Below are 18,283 nucleotides of genomic sequence, written 5' to 3'. Positions count from 1 at the left end.
ATCTCTCCAGAGGGGACAAAAAAAATCCACACATTGCACTATTTCATCCAAAACTAAGAAAAACGTTTCGGAAGGAGTTGGGTCTTAGCCAAAGCCCTGAAAATGGGGAGCATGTGTAGTACACAGTATGACCTATTCGTGTATGTTTCTCTCCAGCACACTTCAAGACGACTTCATTATCCTCCATGAACCGCAGTACGACAGCGTATTGGAAAGTGTCTTCAAGACCGAGTTCCTCAGCCTGCTCTACAAGCGCTACGAGGAACGAATGCAGAAGAAGCTGGACGTCAGATTCAACAATCAGTAAGCAGGGGCGGGGACTGCTTTACTTGTACGTTCTCTGCGGAGCTCGTGTAGCTTCCTATTGATCTGATGATCTTCAGATGGCCACAAATGGGCAGATCTGATATATGTTGCCAGTTGAGATGATCCATGATTGGCTGGAATGGGTTACGTCCAGGGCTTTTCAGCACGTACTCGGTGGAATGCCGTTCCAGCACAGAATAGGGTACTGGGGTGAGCTGGAGGGTCTGTTGATGTGGCTGCTGGGGGATCTATTGTATTGTTACTGGGGGATCTATTATTGTTGGGCAGGGGGGGTCTATTGTTGCTGTAGGAATGTATTGTTGCTGGGGGTCTATTACTGCTGGGGGGATCTATTGTTGCTGGCTGCAGGGGGTTTTGTTCGATGATGGGTAGGGAAAAAGTCCCTGTAGGGTTGGGGTGTCCATCTGTCTGTAGGGCTAGGAACATTTCCTTGTGGGGTTGGGGTGACTTGGAAGTGGGGAGTACCTGCACCTATTTTCTGAGAAAAAGCCCTGGTTACGTCATTTCACTTACTTAGAATGGTGATTTTTCTTCTCTCAGGTTGGAGTTCAAGGTGAAGAAGGAAGGTTGGACCCCCTGGGGAGCGGCAGGAACCCGACAGATCCAATTCCAGACAGGATCCGGTGATGTGGCGGTACCGAAGGTAAATGGAAAGGTGCTGCTGGTTATGATTGGAGCCGGATTGCCCAAAAATTCCCGTGAGTATTCTCTGTCCTACGGGCCTATCTTGTATTCTGGTTGAAAAGTGAAACAATGGTACCTAACATTGTGCTGACTCTCTCCCGCCCAGGACCCACCCGGAAGGATAACCGCAAAAGCCAGTACCTGGGAGTCAACGTCCAGTCCAAGAACACAGGTGAGTCCCGCATACCATAGCACAGTATTGATACACCAAGGACCAACTGAGCCAGATTGACGCCATTTTGTTTTGTTCTTCTGTATGAGTGGTGGTTGCTCATTTTATTTTTAGAAGGCTCGTGTTCCAAGGCTTTGGTACTATTTGAGTTTCCGACCTGAAACAAGCATTCAGGTCTGGAGATGCGACTTCAATGACATTATGTAGAGACAGAAGGATGAAAATGACGAGGCGGGTCAGCAATGGTAGCGACCTCATCCAGTAACTGGAGAAATTAAGGGCATTGGTTTTCCATAAGGACCAATCATTTACTGGTTCAGATCCTCCAATCATTGGTTGGTGTAGACCAGCCATTCTCTACCAGGGTTCTGTGGAACCTCAGGTTTCCTCCCGAAGTTGCTAGGGGTTCCTTAGAGCTTGTGGCTGATTGACTTACCATTTGATGGTGCCTGCATAGTCCCAGGGTCAACACCACTTGGTAGACCCAGTTGTATGAAGCCAACGACATTTTGGCCGGCTGTAGGGGTTGCATTCTGACCACCAATTTAAGGGTTGCGTTCTTTCTACTGACCATTAATGTAAGGATCTTTTCTTTTTTTTTTCACTGACCACAAATGAATTGATTTTAGCAAGACCTGAACATGATTGGAAGGGTTCCTCTGGAGTAAAAAGTTTGAGAAATGATTGTCCTTATTCCTAAGCCACACAAGGATCACCTTCTCTGTGAATCTTACAGGCCGATCTCACTCATTAATTCGGACGTAAAAATTCTAGCAAAGGTACTTGCCCGGCGACTGAACACGGTCATTACTACCATTATTGGTGCTGACCAAACCGGGTTCATCCCGGGGCGATCGACCTCCATCAACCTACGTAGATTATTCACTAATCTGCAGGCAACCCATGAAGAGATGGGCTCTAGGGCCGTTCTGTCCTTAGATGCACATAAGGCATTTGACTCGGTCGAATGGCCTTACCTGCTGGAGGTCCTGGCGAAGTTTGGATTCGGCAATACCTTTATCAGGTGGGTGCAACTACTGTACTCGAAGCCCACTGCTAGACTAAGAGTGAACGCAGCCATATCTGATCCCTTTCCAATAAAGAGAGGCACCAGACAGGGGTGCCCTCTGTTGCCGCTGCTCTTTGCGCTGGCAATAGAGCCTCTGGCGGCGTTGGTGAGGTCCTGTGGGGCAGTCGCGGGGCTGACGATCGGGGGTCTAGAGGAGAAGGTATCTCTCTACGCTGATGACATGTTAATATACTTGTCGGACCCCCAGTCGTCCCTCCCGGCCCTGCTGGATCTCATTGGGAGGTTTGGCCACTTTTCGGGATTCCAGGTTAATTGGGACAAGTCCATTCTGTTTATGATGGACCAGGCGACGTCGGTCCGGCTACCACCATCTTGTCCACTACAGATAGTCAGCTCCTTCCGGTACTTGGGAGTCATAATACAACATCCCATGGCCTACTATGTCAAGACTAATTTAGACCCCCTCATAGGGCACTTGAAAACTACTTTCAAAACCTGGGCTAATCTTCCATTAACATTACTGGGTAGAATTAATATTTTTAAGATGATTTTCTTGCCACGATTTCTGTATGTTTTGGGTAATTCGCCAGTGTATGTCACAAAAAATAAATTCAAAGAGATAGATTCCATCCTCACCACCTTTTTGTGGGGAGGGGGGGCGGTCAGGATTGCCAAGGACACCCTTCAGTTACCAGTACTGGAGGGCGGATTGGCCCTCCCCTGCCTTCAAATGTATTATATTGCCTCTCAATTGGCCCACGTACACTGGTGGTTTTACCCCGAAGCCAACAATGCAGCCACTGCATTGGAGGCAGCCATCCTCACCTCCTATGAATCCCTGCAAAATTTGATTCATTGTATGTCCCTTGGGGGGCGGGAGGGAACGAGTATTATAGCTATGACTCTACGGATTATTAAACTCACTAAATTGCAAGTCCCCTCCAGCAGTAATACATACTCACCGAACACTCCACTGTGGGGGAATCCGAACCTTCCGGAATTTTTCCGTAGATCGGATGGGGGATACTGGTCGAAAAGGGGGGTAAAAACTATTTTACATCTGTTCTCAGGCAATGTGTTTCGTACTTTTGAGGAATTTCGTAGAGACTATAATCTGCCACGCACGGCTTACTTCCTTTACCTACAGATACGCCACACTGCAGCAACGCAGTTTGGCCTTCGTAACATAGTCATCCAGCTTTCTCGGCTGGAGCGACTACTAACTGACCCCTCGCACACCAAGTTAGTCTCCACATATTATGGGTCTCTCCTGCACACTACGACTCAAAGGCTGAGCAAAGCGGCTGCTAGCTGGAGAGCCGACATCCCTGAACTGACGGAGGAGATCTGGCAGGAGGTATTGCCCCTCCAGGTCCCTTCTGTCATTTCGTCCCGTGACAAGGTAATACAGACCAAACTGTTATATAGATCCTACTTCACACCATGCTTACTGTTCAAACTGAGCAGAATCCCCTCAGCGCTATGCTCCCGATGCGGCGCGGCCGATGGCACGTTCTTTCATATGATGTGGGAGTGTGCTCCGATTAGAAAGTTCTGGTCGGAGGTCACGGCCTTCATTAGCTCGCTGACTGAGATACCCAATATATGTAATCCTCTGAGGTGTTTACTGGGCCACATTGATGACGAGACTCTATCTAAGAATATGCAAACCTTCCTGCGGATAGTACTGTTCTATGCTAAGAAGTCTATAACCTTCCACTGGAAGTCTCCATCCTTACCTACCATTGTCTTCTGGCTCACCACCATCAATCGTGCTATACCGCTGTATAAGATGACATATGAGGCCAGAGGGTGTCCAAAAAAATTCTTGAAGGTCTGGGGCTCTTGGGTTGATTCCGAGAACACCATACCTCCTGCTCCTTGAACTTTGACTGATACCTCTGCCCGTTGAATAGATCTAAGTGAGTAAATGAACGATTCTGTTGTTTTTCTCCCACCTTTCTCTGTGTGTTTTTATGAAAATGATCAATGTGTACCAGCTACCAAAGTTTTGTAAAATGATGTACCGGGCGATGTTCGCCTAGGATGTGTGTTTGTTGTATTGTCTGTTTTGTATGTACAAAAATGTCAAAATAAAAATTTACCTTTAAAAAAGTTTGAGAAAGGCTGGTGTAGACACATCATTTTCCTCTCCTCCGCTCCTTGGGGGAGGAGCTATGTAAAAGACTATATCTGCCCAGGGATAGAATTCTCTATGTTATCCTCTGTGTCTCCAATAAAATTCTCATTCAATGTTCCTTCTTGTTGACCTCTGCAGGATCCCGCATTGCCAACGGAGGCAACAAAAAGGGTTTCCGGCCTCCTCTGCAACAACGAATGTCGTTCACATCCCGTCAGAGCAGCATTGACCAGCCGAGTCTTCCCAGGCAGGGTGCCAGTCCTCGCGCCAAGGTGCCACCAGGCAACATAGACTTGGGATTCATGAGCGTGCCCGACCAGGGGGTGGCAGGGTAAGTATGGCAGACAAGGGAGAACAGAGGAGCTTGTGGTTAGAGGAAATGTTATCTTTAGGTCCACCCATCTAAAAAATTGGAGGACGCGCAGAGAAAACACGGCTCGTGTCAGCCTGTTCACGTTATTATTTTTGCTTTCTAGCTTACAGCGGAGACTTTCCAAGGAGGTGAAACCCGTGCCTGGAGGAGGGAGGTCCAAACCTGCGCCAAAGCCGAAACCTCAGCCGCAGCTCCCCTGCTGCCGCGCTCTTTACGCCTACGATGCCCAAGATACGGATGAGCTGAGCTTCAACGCCAACGACACACTGGAGATCGTCCGAGAGGGTTTGTATTAATGAGCCTGACTGTCCCTGGCCCACCCCTTGGGTTTTAGTTCTCCGAATCATTAAGTCTCAGCATCACATGTGGACGTTACCTATGTAAATACAGCTTGCCTAGGAACACCCACTCTTTAACGCTGACGACCACCTATCAAGGCGTGTTGATGTTTGCATAACCCCTCCCATTTATTGGGGGACAATGGGGGCTTTTGAAGCTTTGGTTCTTGGCATAACTGAGGTTTACCTGTGAGATTAGGCTCCCCCCCCCCCCCCCCTGAGGGAACCTCAAGCATTTAACCTCCTGTTTTCTCCCCCTGCAGATCACTCTGGATGGTGGCAGGGCCGGCTTCGTGGGCGAGAAGGCCTGTTCCCCGGGAATTACGTAGAGAAGATCTGATGCTCGAGAACTGCCGAAACCAAGACCCCGAATGTCGTCTGACACAGAGGAGGGTGGAGAACCTCAGCTTCATAGAAGAATCTCTGCTGTGTAAGCGGAATTGGCAACTCCACTGTGAGAACGAAGCTCGACGGATGCCTTCCCGCACTGTACATACCGAACACAAGTCGTCTTTTATTACTGCTTTTTACAGTTTTTATATTTTGTGCTGGGGTGAACGCTGCATCTATTTATAGAACAATAAAGTGACGTCCCTCAGCGGAATCCATAGTCTCTGAGGAATTATTGCTCTCTGGGTATCTCAGGGGTGGGGTGTGGGATGGAGTCCTGCTGTGGAGGAACCAGTGCAGTGGTCTCCAAAAAAAATCTGCCCTCTGGGTAGCTCAGGGGTGTAGGATGGAGTCCTGCTGTGGAGAAACCAGTGCTGCCCTCTCTGAGGAATTACTTCTCTCTAGGTAGCTGAGGGAAGGGGAAGGGTGTGGGGTGGAGTCCTGCTGTGGAGGAACCAGTGCTGCTGTCTGAGGGATTACTGCCCTTTGGGTTGGAGTGTGGGGTTATGTCCTGCTCTGGAGGAACCAGTGCTGCGGTCTCCGAGGAATTAGTGCCCTCTGGGTAGTTCAGGGCTGGGGTGTGGAGGAACCAGTATTGCGTTCCCTGAGGAATTACTACTCTGGGTAGCTCATGGGTGGGATGTGGGGTCCTGCTGTGGATGAACCAGTGCTGTGGTTTCCAAGGAATTGCTGCCCTCTGGGTAGTTCAGAGGTGGGGTCCTGCTGTGGAGGAACCAGTGATGCAGTCTCTGAAAATTACTACCCTCTGGGTAGCTCAGGGATGGGGTGGAGTCCTGCTATGGAGGAACCAGTGCTGCATTCTCTAAGGAATTACTGACCTCTGGGTAGCTCAGGGGTGGGGTGGAGTCCTGTTGTGGAGGAAACAGTGCAGTGGTCTCCAAAAAATTACTGCAGACGCCATCCCACACTGTACATACCGAACTTAATTTAGTCATATTTTATTACTGCTTTTTACAGTTTTTATATTTATTGTGCTGGGGTGAACGCTGCATCTATTTATAGAACAATATTGTGATGATCCTCGGCGGAATCCACAGTCTTATTGCTCTCTGGGTAGCTCAGGGGTGGGGTGGCGTCCTGCTGTGAAGGAACCAGTGCAGTGGTCTCCAAAAAATGACTGCCCTCTGGGTAGCTCAGGGGAGGAGTATGGGACGGAGTCCTGCTGTGGAAGAACCAGTGCTGCTGTCTCTGGGGAATTACTGCCCTCTGGGGTGGGGAGTCCTGTTGTGGAGGAACCAGTGTTGCGGTCCCTGAGGAATTACTACACTCTGGGTAGCTCAGGGGTAGGGTGGAGTCCTGCTGTGGAAGAACCAGTGCAGTGGTCTCCAAAAATTACTGCCCTCTAAATGGCTATGGGGAGGGGTATAGGATGGAGTCCTGCTATGGAGAAACCAGTGCTGCCATCTCTGAGGACTTACTGCTCTCTGGGTAGCTCAGGGGTGGGGTGTGGGGAGGAGTCCTGCTGTAGGGGAACCAGTGCAGTGATCTCCAAAAAATTACTGCCCTCTGGGTAGCTTTGGGGAGGGGAATAGGATGGAGTCCTGCTGTGGAGAAACCAGTGCTGCCATCTCTGAGGACTTGCTGCTCTCTGGGTAGCTCAGGGGTGGGGTGTAGGGCAGAGTCCTGCTGTGGAGGAACCAGTGCTGCTGTTTCCAATGAATTACTGCCCTCTGGGTAGCTCAGGGTGGAGTCCTGCTGTGGAGGAACCAGTGCTGCTGTCTCCGAGGAATTACTGCTCTCTGGGTAACTCAGGGGTGGTGTGTGGGGAGGAGTCCTGCTGTGGAGGAACCAGTGCAGTGGTCTCCAAAAAATAATTCCCTCTAGGTAGCTATGGGGAGGGGGTATAGAACGGAGTCCTGCTGTGGAGAAACCAGTGCTACTGTCTATGAGGAATTACTGCTCTCTGGATGGGGTGTGGGGAGAAATCCTGCTATCTCAGAGGAATTACTGCCCTCAGGGGTGGTGTGGAGACCTGCTGTGGAGGAACCAGTGCTGCCGTCTCAGAGGAATTGCTGCCCTCAGGGTAGCTCAGGAGTTGGATTATGTGGTGGAGACCTGCTCTGGAGTAACCAGTGCCGCAGTCTCCAAAGAATTGCTGCCCTCTGGGTAGCTCAGGGGTGGGGTGTGGGGCGTAGTCCTGCTGTGGAGGAACCAGTGCTGCCGTCTCAGAGGATTTACTCCCCTCAGGGTTGCTGTGTGGGGTGGAGACCTACTCTGAAGCAACCAGTGCTGCTGTCTCCGAAGAATAACAGCCCTTTGGGTAGCTCAGGGGTAGAGTCCTGCTGTGGAGAAACCAGTGCTGCGGTCTCAGAGAAATTAATACCCTCTGGGTAGCTCAGGATTGGGGTGTGAAGGGAACAGTGCTGGGGTCTTCAGAGAATTACTGCCCTCTGGGTAGCTCAGGGGTTGGAGCGTCGAGTAGTGTTCTGCTCTGGAGGAACCAGTGCTGCTGTCCAAGGACTTTCTGCCCTCTGGGTAGCTCAGAGGTGGGGTGTAGTTTTGCTGTGGAGGAAACGGTGCTGGCAATGCCATGGTACACAAAGGACCCCCACACTGACTTTGAATGAGCTTGGTGTATACCCCTGGGCAAATAAAGGTGGTCCAAGGTGTGGATTGGTTGGGTATTTCCTGGTCCTCAGAGAACTTCCATGAGACTCGAATCAATGATGAAGCGGCATGAAGCGGAGAACTGTGACCCTGGTGGGTGGCGGCGCAGTGACATCACAGGACACCAGGTTTGTGTTAAGCAGACATTTTTATTTTCTGTACACAGGTGATTGGTTGAGCTTCATATAAAAAAATGTCTATGTAGTAAAATCAGAAATTTCAAACCACATTTACAATCAGAAACCGACAGAGAGAGAGAGAAGACTCACACCCCGTAGTCCCCTACTAGAGGGTGACACCATCACCCTGCGCCGGACCGAGCGGGGACACATGATTGTAGGACTGCCAAGGGCACATCTATAGAGTCCGCCTACATCTACCTATCATGCACTGCTCCACCCTACATCTGAACCCTATTAAGTATAACTCCGCCTTTACGTCTTCTTACATTATATGGGCTCTAGAGTAGCCCTTCTCAACCTTTTTACTCCCAAAGAACCCTTGCTAAAAGTAGTCTATTGGTGGTATTTGGGGAATTGCCCCTTCCTTTGGTGGTGGACAGTGGGAAGAATGGTCCCTTGACAGAGATGGCGCTCTGTCAGGCAGTGTTGGACCTTGAGCCAAGCCGGCACCATCACATGGGAGGTCAGTAAGCCACAGCTCAAGAAGCCCTTATCGACCTCTGGAGGAACCCTAGGGTTGGTTGAGAATGGCTGCTCTCGAGTATTTATTATAGCCAATGACAATGTAACAATGATTCCTGTAGCTGAAGAAGGGGGAGCGGTGTACACATCATATACTGTGTCTATACAAAAACAATGAAAATACTAGGCTTTAAAGTGGACCTGTCACAGACAAGCACAGCCCTTAAATTCAGAGGTGGCACTAGTTCTGGGATGGGTGCTCAATGTGTGGGGTGTTTCAGAGAGGCCCCTTCCCCTGCAACAATCCCCCATTCTCACAGTTCCAGTTCTGGATAGGGCCCCAAGTGAGACAGATAATGGCCCTCCTGGCAGCTTCTCTTTACAAGGGCCTACAGTGTTACCATATAGTCCAGGTACATATTTCTAACTTTGTATGGCACTTATAGACCAACCGTTTAATGACAAAAGCACCGTGAAACTGATCTCTGATCCTCGGGGGCATAGCCTGTGACCAGCAAAGCCTCCTGGGACCTGAGCAGCACTAGCTCACTTTTAGTGTCCGCTGGAAATACTAAAGCACCATACGACATCCTAAAATCTCATCTCTGATCCTCAGGGGTGTGGCCTGTGATTAGGAAAGCCTCCTGTGACAAGAGCAGCACCAGCTCAGACCATACTGTCTGCTGGATGGGAAACGGTGAGAGAAGACTGTAGACCCCAAGTGTTCCTAACAACTCACAATTCCTCTTCTCTCCTTTCCCAGAAATGTCGGTCTGGGCCTGACTGGAACCTCAAAGGAGGTGCTACACCAGAAGCAGAACTTCTATATTCTAGTAATGTAAAGTCCTTTACAGTACATAATGTGAAGGCCTTTTCAGTACATTTGTTGGGGCATCTAAGGGCCCATTCACACCAAACACACTGAGTATATACATGTTACCATAACGCACAATTGTGAATGGGCCCCAAAGGAGATGCATCCTCGTCAAGGGCCAATTTTCATTTCCAAGAACATGCTGCCAAACACAATATGTGCGTTGTGGTGCAATTCCTTTCGAGGCGACGTGCTCCAAAAAAAAAATATAGGTCCTAACTGGGACGTTGGGGTAAGTAGGCAGCCCAATCATTTCAATGGGTTTCCTTGATACAGCGAACAGTATTGCAATGCAAAAATGTAATGGGGGTCTTAAAGTAAATCTGTGATCCCCCCCAACACATACCTCCTTACCCCTCCTCCATTCAGTGCCTACATAATAGTTTTTAACCTTGGCACCTAAGTGAAGGCAAAATTAAACTAAGGGCTGCGGCTGGGGAGGAGGCATTGAGGGAGACCCTTCTCTTTTATGAATAGCCCCGGTTTTGGTCAAGTTTCAGGGTTGTATTCTGATATAGAAGACTGACGGTGGTTGGTGCTGAGTGTTTCTGGTGGCTCACTGGTAAGTGCTCGGGGGTAGATGATTTTGGAGCCCTGAGTTCAATCCCACGTTACGCCATCTTTATTACACCCGGATCTCGGACTCCAGAAGGAGATCTCAGCACCTGAGAACCCGGCACAAACCTTTCCTGATATGCGAGACGTGGAAACCTTATCCTTCCCTATAAAGGGAAGAGAACCCAAGAACGAGCCGCCCTGAACCCAAGAACGAGCTGCCCTGAACCCAAGAACGAACCGCCCAGAACCTAAGAACGAGCCGCCCTGAACCCGAGAACGAGCCGCCCTGAACCCAAGAACGAACCGCCCGGAACCGCCCTGAACCCAAGAACGAACCGCCCTGAACCCAAGAACGAACCGCCCTGAACCCAAGAACGAGCCCCCTGAACCCAAGAACGAGCCAGCCCTGAGAAAGGCGATTATATTTTATAATAAGAGTCCCATGAGCGTACAACACATCACCCGTCCCGACACCCAGGGGCGCCATCTCCTCCAATCACAACTCATCTCCATACTGAGAGATGGTTCTCCACAGACCTGAAGCTCTCCCCACACACCTCTCCTACGTCACCCATCATCCACCAATCACACGCCGACTTCCTGACCACATTACCAAATACATTCCCATCAAATATATGGCGAGGGATACGTCTGTGAATTATTTTGTTCCTGATGAAGATCAGCACTAAATTACAAAGAAGAAGATTACTGCCCTAAACGTCGGACCCTTCGGGGTATGACCGCGCTATACCTCTCAACAATGACCTCGTCGTCTTAAAGGGATTTAGTTTTTTTTTTTTAAGCGCCGGACGCTCATGGCAGAGGTGGCTCAGCAGGTAATGGAGGTGGCTGGTGATTTCTAGTCATGGGTTCGATCCCCCTTATTGCTGTTTTACACCGAGCAATGTAGAGAACAACATTCAGAACTAAGGAAGCCTACGTTGGTGGAGGAGATGGTGTAGAGGTAACTTTTCGAGATTGGAGAGAAGGAGCTGTGGGTTCAAACCTTTCCTTTACCATGTTCTAATAATCCCACCAGTCCTTGTCCTGCAGAAAAAGGAGGTGGAGGAGGATGAACACACCATACTCTGTAAGGTAAATGCTCTAGATACTGAGAAGGTATGGTGGCCTTCAACCATTTCTTTAACTCTATAATTTCACGAGTCCTTGCCCTGGAGAAAACACACCCAACACTACACAAGAGGCTGTTGGCTGTGTGGTAAGTGCTCCGGCTGGAGAGCCAGGTCTGTGGGTTCGAATCATTTCTTTACCACCTTATAAAAAATTCTACCAGTCCCAGTTCTGGAGAAATAGGAGGACGAGCACATTGTTCTGTGTGAGGAGGAGATGGCTCAGAGGACTCGTAGACAACAACGAGGGCTGGTGGTACGATAAGGGCTGAGAGTTCGAATCCCTGAGCAATCTCCTGGTGACTCTGGACAGGTCACCTCACCTCACCTCTGGTGTCCTGGGCCCCAGGGTAAAAGTCACCAAGCGCCCTCTGGGTTGGATGGAGGGTAAAGACCCTCAGGTGACTCCAGCTGTGGACCAGGCTCCTGCCCAAGAAGGTTGAAAGGGCAAAAACCTTCAGGTGGCTCCAACCATGGGCGCTCTGGTAACCAGTATACACCCCCCACAGAAGGTGGAAAGCCTTCAGGTGACCACAGTGCCAAAAAAAAATTAGTTTTTTCTTTTTTACTCCCACTTGCCCCCATTGGGTATCGGAGGTGTTCCTGGGTTTGTGATTTGGGGGTGATCTCGGCTCAACCCCATTGGGTATCTGAGGTGTTCCTGTGTTTGTCGGGTGAAGAGGTGCTCTCAGTACTGAGATCCCATGCACACTTAGGATCAGTACTGAGATCCCATACACACGTAGGATCCCATGGTGGGTGAACCAGTGACCACCCCCCTGAGGGGGTGTGGCAACCCATGCAGGGTCACTAGGAGATGTTGGCTCTGGGATTCGATCTCACAGCTCCAGGGTCTGAAGCCAGAGAACTTACCTCTGAGCCATCACCTCCTCTCACACACCAATGTGCTCGTCCATCATACTTCTCATTTCAGGATTCAACCAAAACAAAAAATAGGAGGAATAAGGTCAGAATTGAACTCAAGGCCCCACCCAGTGACCTCTGAGCCATCTCCTCCTCCAACACACCAATGTGCTCGTCCATCATACTTCAGGAGTTTCTCATTTTCAGAATTCAACCTAAACCGAAAATAGGAGGAATACGTTCAGAATCAAACTCAAGGCCCCCATTGGCCTCTGAGCCATCTCCTCCTCCAACACACAGGGGCGCTGGACCTCCTATTTAACAAAGGCCAGTAAACATACGACCTATAAACCCTGGCATCGCCTCAAACATACAAGGAGACATCATCGGCACTCTAAGAAAAACACAGCGTCCATCTCTTCCCCAAGCTCGAAACTATTCAGAATTGTAGAAATACAGGCAACTGACCACAGGGGGAGCCCCGCCATTCAAAGATCACTGCCAATCCACCCTTTTCCCACACAGGGGCGCTGGACCTCCTATTTATTAAAGGCCAGAGAACATACAACCAATGATATAAACCCTGGAATCTCCTCCAACGTACGAGGAGACGTCATCGGCACTCTGTGTTTTTCTTAGTGTCCATCTCTTCCCCAAGCTCGAAACTATTCACAAATGTAGAAATACAGACAACTGACCACAGGGGGAGCCCCGCCATTCAACGATCACTGCCAATCCACCCTTTTCCCACACAGGGGCGCTGGACCTCCCATTTAGTAAAGGCCAGAGAACATACAACCAATGATTGCTCCGACCTATAAACCTTGGGCCAGATTCAAGAAGCAATTGCGCCTGTATAACCATAGGTTACACAGCGCAATTGCTTACTTGCTCCGGCGTACCGAATGCTCCTGATTCAGGAACATCGCTACGCCGACTGCAGCCTAAAATCTGCGTGGCATAAGGCTCTTATGCCACGCAGATTTTAGGCTGCATTCTTGCGTTGGCCGCTACCATTGTGATCTGTGTATAGTATGCAAATTGCATACTAACACCGATTCACAACGTTGCGCGAGCCCTGCGTACGCAAATTACGTAGTTTGCGTACGTCGGGTTTCGCGTAAGGTTACACATCCTAATAGCAGGCGCAGCCAATGCTATAGGATACCCACGTTCCCACGTCGCGAGATTTAAAATCTACGTCGTTTGCATAAGTGAATCGTGAATGGCGCTGGACGCCATTCACGTTCACTTTGAAGCAAATAACGTCCTTGCAAATTACGTCATTTGCCGCAATGCACGTCGGGAAAGTTTCCCGCGGGAGCGCGCCTAATTTAAATGATTCCCGCCCCCGGCGGGATCATTTACATTGCGCGCGCTTACGCCGGGCAATTTTGCCGGCGCGCCCTCGCAATTTACGGAGCTACTGCTCCGTGAATCGAGGGCATCGCAAAATATTTGCGGGGGGGGGGCGCAGGGCAAAATCGTTGCCCTGTGCCTCCGCAAATAAAGCGCAAATGTACCTGAATCTGGGCCCTTGGCATCTTCTCCAACGTACGAGGAGACTTCATCGGCACTCTTAAAGGCCCATACACATGATCTGACTTTTCGACACCGGTCCGATGGAGGCGTTTTATCGGGCAATCCGACCGTCTGTACGCTCCATCGGACAATTTGTTGTCGGTTTTTCAACGGACAAATGTTTGCTATGTAAACTTTCCGACAGCAAACGTCCGATGGAGGATCATCCCATCGTGCGTACACAAGTCCAAACACGCATGCTCAGAACCAATGCTAAACATCAGACAACAATAGCAGAAGTTGCCCACAAAGTGGCGGTAAAGAGCTGAAAAACCACATGATTTGGTGAAAGTTGGCTAAAAAATTCCTGCCGTGTGTATGAATACCAAGATCATGGCCAACGCCCCTTCGGACCAAAACCCACGGAAAAGCCTGATGGAAGTCCGATCGTGTGTATGAGTCTCCGTGTCCATCTCCACCTTCCCCAAGCTCCAAACTATTCACACATTTAGAAATACAGGCAACCACAGGGGGGAGCTCCGCCATCACTGCCAGTCCACCCCTTTCCACGATCAAACACACGGAGGCCAACGCCGGGATCTGAGACCGCTGGAGATGGCTGCAAGACGGGCAATTCAGAGGTGTTCGTAAATATTTCACATCCCGACAGAAACCAGAAAAATGAGCCGTGTGTGTATAAAACACCACAAAACCAGCCGCTTACACCCAAACCGAGCCCAGAGAGGCCTCGAAAAAAATCTGAAACAAAAATCAGTTGGAATGTCGAGACCAAAATTGGTGGCCAGAACAATTAACACTGTTTAAAGGGAAGACAACAAGACCTATTGAGAAGCACACCATCCCAACCGTGAAGCATGGTGGTGGGTTCCTTACTGTTTAATTTACCATCGCTTGAGGAATGGATGGAAAGATGAATGCAGACAATATTGGTGGGAAATTTGCATTCCACAGACTGGAATGTACACGATACATGCTTGGGCTTCCCGAACCATAGAGCCAGGTGGACCCTTCAGCGGCGGCAGGTTCTGTCGTATCTCCCGACCTCACTGGGGAGATATAAAGCGTGGCGCTCATGATAGATAGTCTCTGGTCAAAGACTGAAAGCCGCCATTGCTGGTAAAGGGGAGGGGCCAATACATGATATCAGAGGACTGAGGGGGGGTCGCACCACTAATCAGGAATATTTTATAATTTCCTCTCGCTTGTTTCATGATTGATCTGCGAGATCTCATAATGGAAATGAAAGAAACGCATTTGGTGATCATCTTGGACATTCTGCCCCAGGGGGGGGGGGGAGGGGAGGTATACTGAAAGGACAGGTGCTCTTTAACTCACAATGCATTTATTCTATTTGCTCAGCTTCCCCTGTCCTAAAACAACCCCCCACCCCCCCTCCACTGATGAGCACTTGGCTCATCCAACAGAATCTGGGGTTTGTTTACATCCGGCTCCCCCTCCTGGTGGTGCCTGTGCATTACAATCCCATAGACTTCTATAGTAAGGTCTCCCTTGATCTCTGGACTCAGAGAAATATAGAGGGGGTGTGAGGTGCAGGAACGGCCAGGAGGGGGGAGTATTAGGGAGGTGGATGTAAACAAAACCCCTAGAGGCCACGGCTGTCACATCTGTGGAGGGGGAGGGGCTACACTGGATCAGGGGGAGGAGCAAAAAGAAAAGAGCACTTATCCTTTTAATGCACAACTCCAGCAGAAGATAGAGGCAGGACAGAAGTATCGGGAGACGGAGGAGGGACAGGTGTATCGGGAGACGGAGGCGGGACAGGAGTATCGGGAGACGGAGGCGGGACAGGTGTATCGGGAGACGGAGGAGGGACAGGAGTATCGGGAGACGGAGGAGGGACAGGTGTATCGGAAGACGGAGGAGGGACAGGTGTATCGGGAGACGGAGGAGGGACAGGTGTATCGGGAGACGGAGGAGGGACAGGTGTATCGGGAGACGGAGGAGGGACAGGTGTATCGGGAGACGGAGGCAGGACAGAAGTATCGGGAGACGGAGGAGGGACAGGTGTATCGGGAGACGGAGGAGGGACAGGTGTATCGGGAGACGGAGGCAGGACAGAAGTATCGGAAGACGGAGGAGGGACAGGTGTATCGGGAGACGGAGGAGGGACAGGTGTATCGGGAGACGGAGGAGGGACAGGTGTATCGGGAGACGGAGGCGGGACAGGTGTATCGGAAGACGGAGGAGGGACAGGTGTATCGGGAGACGGAGGAGGGACAGGTGTATCGGGAGACGGAGGCGGGACAGGTGTGTCGGGAGACGGAGGAGGGACAGGTGTATCGGGAGACGGCGGCGCGACAGGTGTATCGGGAGACAGGACAGGTGTATCGGGAGACAGAAGGCGGGACAGGTGTATCGGGAGACGGAGGAGGGACAGGTGTATCGGAAGACGGAGGAGGGACAGGTGTATCGGGAGACGGAGGAGGGACAGATGTATCGGGAGACGGAGGAGGGACAGGTGTATCGGGAGACGGAGGAGGGACAGATGTATCGGGAGACGGAGGAGGCACAGGAGTATCGGGAGACGGAGGAGGGACAGGAGTATCGGGAGACGGAGGAGGGACAGGAGTATCGGGAGAGGGAGGAGGGACAGGTGTATCAGGAGAGGGAGAAGGGACAGGAGTATCGGGAGACGGAGGAGGGACAGGTGTATTGGGAGACGGAGGAGGGACAGGTGTATCGGGAGACGGAGGAGGGACAGGTGTATCGGGAGACGGAGGAGGCACAGGAGTATCGGGAGACAAAGGAGGGACAGGTGTATCGAGAGACGGAGGAGGGACAGTAGTATCGGGAGACGGAGGAGGGACAGGAGTATCGGGAGACGGAGGAGGGACAGGTGTATCGGGAGACGGAGGAGGGACAGTAGTATCGGGAGACGGAGGAGGGACAGGAGTATCGGGAGAGGGAGGAGTGACAGTTGTATCAGGAGAGGGAGAAGGGACAGGTGTATCGGGATAGGGAGGAGGGACAGGTGTATCGGGAGACGGAGGAGGAACAGGAGTATCGGGAGACGGAGGAGGGACAGGAGTATCGGGAGACGGAGGAGGCACAGGAGTATCGGGAGACGGAGGAGGGACAGGAGTATCGGGAGACGGAGGAGGCACAGGAGTATCGGGAGACGGAGGAGGGACAGGAGTATCAGGAGACGGAGGAGGGACAGGTGTATCAGGAGAGGGAGGAGGGACAGGTGTATCGGGAGAGGGAGAAGGGACAGGTGTATCGGGAGAGGGAGGAGGGACAGGAGTATCGGGAGACGGAGGAGGAACAGGAGTATCGGGAGACGGAGGAGGGACAGGAGTATCGGGAGACGGCGGAGGGACAGGAGTATCGGGAGACGGAGGAGGGACAGGAGTATCGGGAGACGGAGGAGGGACAGGAGTATCGGGAGACGAAGGCGGGACAGGTGTATCGGGAGAGGGAGGAGGGACAGGTGTATCGGGAGACGGAGGAGGAACAGGAGTATCGGGAGACGGAGGAGGGACAGGAGTATCGGGAGACGGCGGAGGGACAGGAGTATCGGGAGACGGAGGAGGGACAGGAGTATCGGGAGACGGAGGAGGGACAGGAGTATCGGGAGACGGAGGAGGGACAGGAGTATCGGGAGACGGAGGCGGGACAGGTGTATCGGGAGAGGGAGGAGGGACAGGAGTATCGGGAGACGGAGGCGGGACAGGTGTATCGGGAGAGGGAGGAGGGACAGGAGTATCGGGAGACGGAGGCGGGACAGGTGTATCGGGAGACGGAGGAGGGACAGGTGTATCGGGAGACGGAGGCGGGACAGGTGTATCGGGAGACGGAGGCGGGACAGGTGTATCGGGAGACGGAGGCGGGACAGGAGTATCGGGAGACGGAGGCGGGACAGGAGTATCAGGAGACGGAGGCGGGACAGGTAGGTGTATTAGGAGATAGACACAGGTCAGATACACACTGTAGGAACTTTGCCATTTTATTACAGAGAATACACAGCGAGCCGTCCCCCCCGGAACTCACCCCGCCCCCTTAGAACTCATCCCGCCCCCTTAGAACTCACCCCGCCCCCCTGGAGCCCCAACTGTCTTTCAGCCACCCTCAGACATCATGAAACACTTCCAGCATCAGCCAGAGTTCCTCGATCACCGGTCGGGGGCCACAACACGCACTGATTGGTGGCCCCCGAGGACTCCTCTGACAATCACCTACATCATTATATTATTAGTAAAAAAACATTAAAAAAAAATCTCAGTTCCCGTCTCCGGGGCCCCGAATTTCCCCCCTCCCCCCCAACCGATAAAAGTCTGAAATGAGAATCTAGGAGGTCCAATCGGGAAGAAGAGCTGGATGTAGTGACCCTCCCGGACCAGAGGTGGCGCTGTGGTGTGCAGCTCTCCAATGGCCTCCCTTTTAGTATTCAGTGTCCCCAGCCCGGCCCGCCGGCAACCAAAGGCCTACGTCCGAGGACTGCTTTCTGTAGGCTCTCATAGAGAACATACCCCTCCCCCCACCTACAGCATATAAATTAAACAATAACACGTCATTACCCCTCCCCCGCTGTAAATACAAAAAAAAAAAAAGAAGAAAAGGACCGGACG

At 51.3% G+C, this 18,283-nt stretch overlaps 1 protein-coding gene and 1 long non-coding RNA gene across 2 annotated transcripts in view; one reads left to right on the top strand and one right to left on the bottom strand.

The window, feature by feature from the left end:
- Positions 1-5,668, top strand: part of LOC120920612 (unconventional myosin-Ie-like) — a 39,200-nt gene extending 33,532 nt beyond the window's left edge. Inside the window, exons 23-28 of the mRNA XM_040332789.1 lie at positions 157-303; positions 868-1,025; positions 1,118-1,183; positions 4,492-4,684; positions 4,830-5,011; positions 5,328-5,668. Coding sequence (XP_040188723.1) covers positions 157-303; positions 868-1,025; positions 1,118-1,183; positions 4,492-4,684; positions 4,830-5,011; positions 5,328-5,404 — 823 coding nt within the window. The 3' untranslated portion in view covers positions 5,405-5,668. The remainder of the gene's footprint in view (positions 1-156; positions 304-867; positions 1,026-1,117; positions 1,184-4,491; positions 4,685-4,829; positions 5,012-5,327) is intronic.
- A 2,543-nt stretch (positions 5,669-8,211) lies between these two features.
- LOC120920627 lies at positions 8,212-13,044 on the bottom strand. Its single transcript, XR_005744749.1, has 2 exons — positions 12,919-13,044; positions 8,212-12,688 (listed from the first exon to the last, which is right to left on the bottom strand). It is a non-coding gene; the product is annotated as an uncharacterized LOC120920627 (long non-coding RNA).
- Positions 13,045-18,283: the final 5,239 nt, after the last annotated feature.

Source organism: Rana temporaria, chromosome 13 (genome assembly GCF_905171775.1).
Source record: "Rana temporaria chromosome 13, aRanTem1.1, whole genome shotgun sequence".
Lineage (NCBI taxonomy): Eukaryota > Metazoa > Chordata > Amphibia > Anura > Ranidae > Rana > Rana temporaria.
This window is presented reverse-complemented; position numbering and strand designations above follow the sequence as displayed.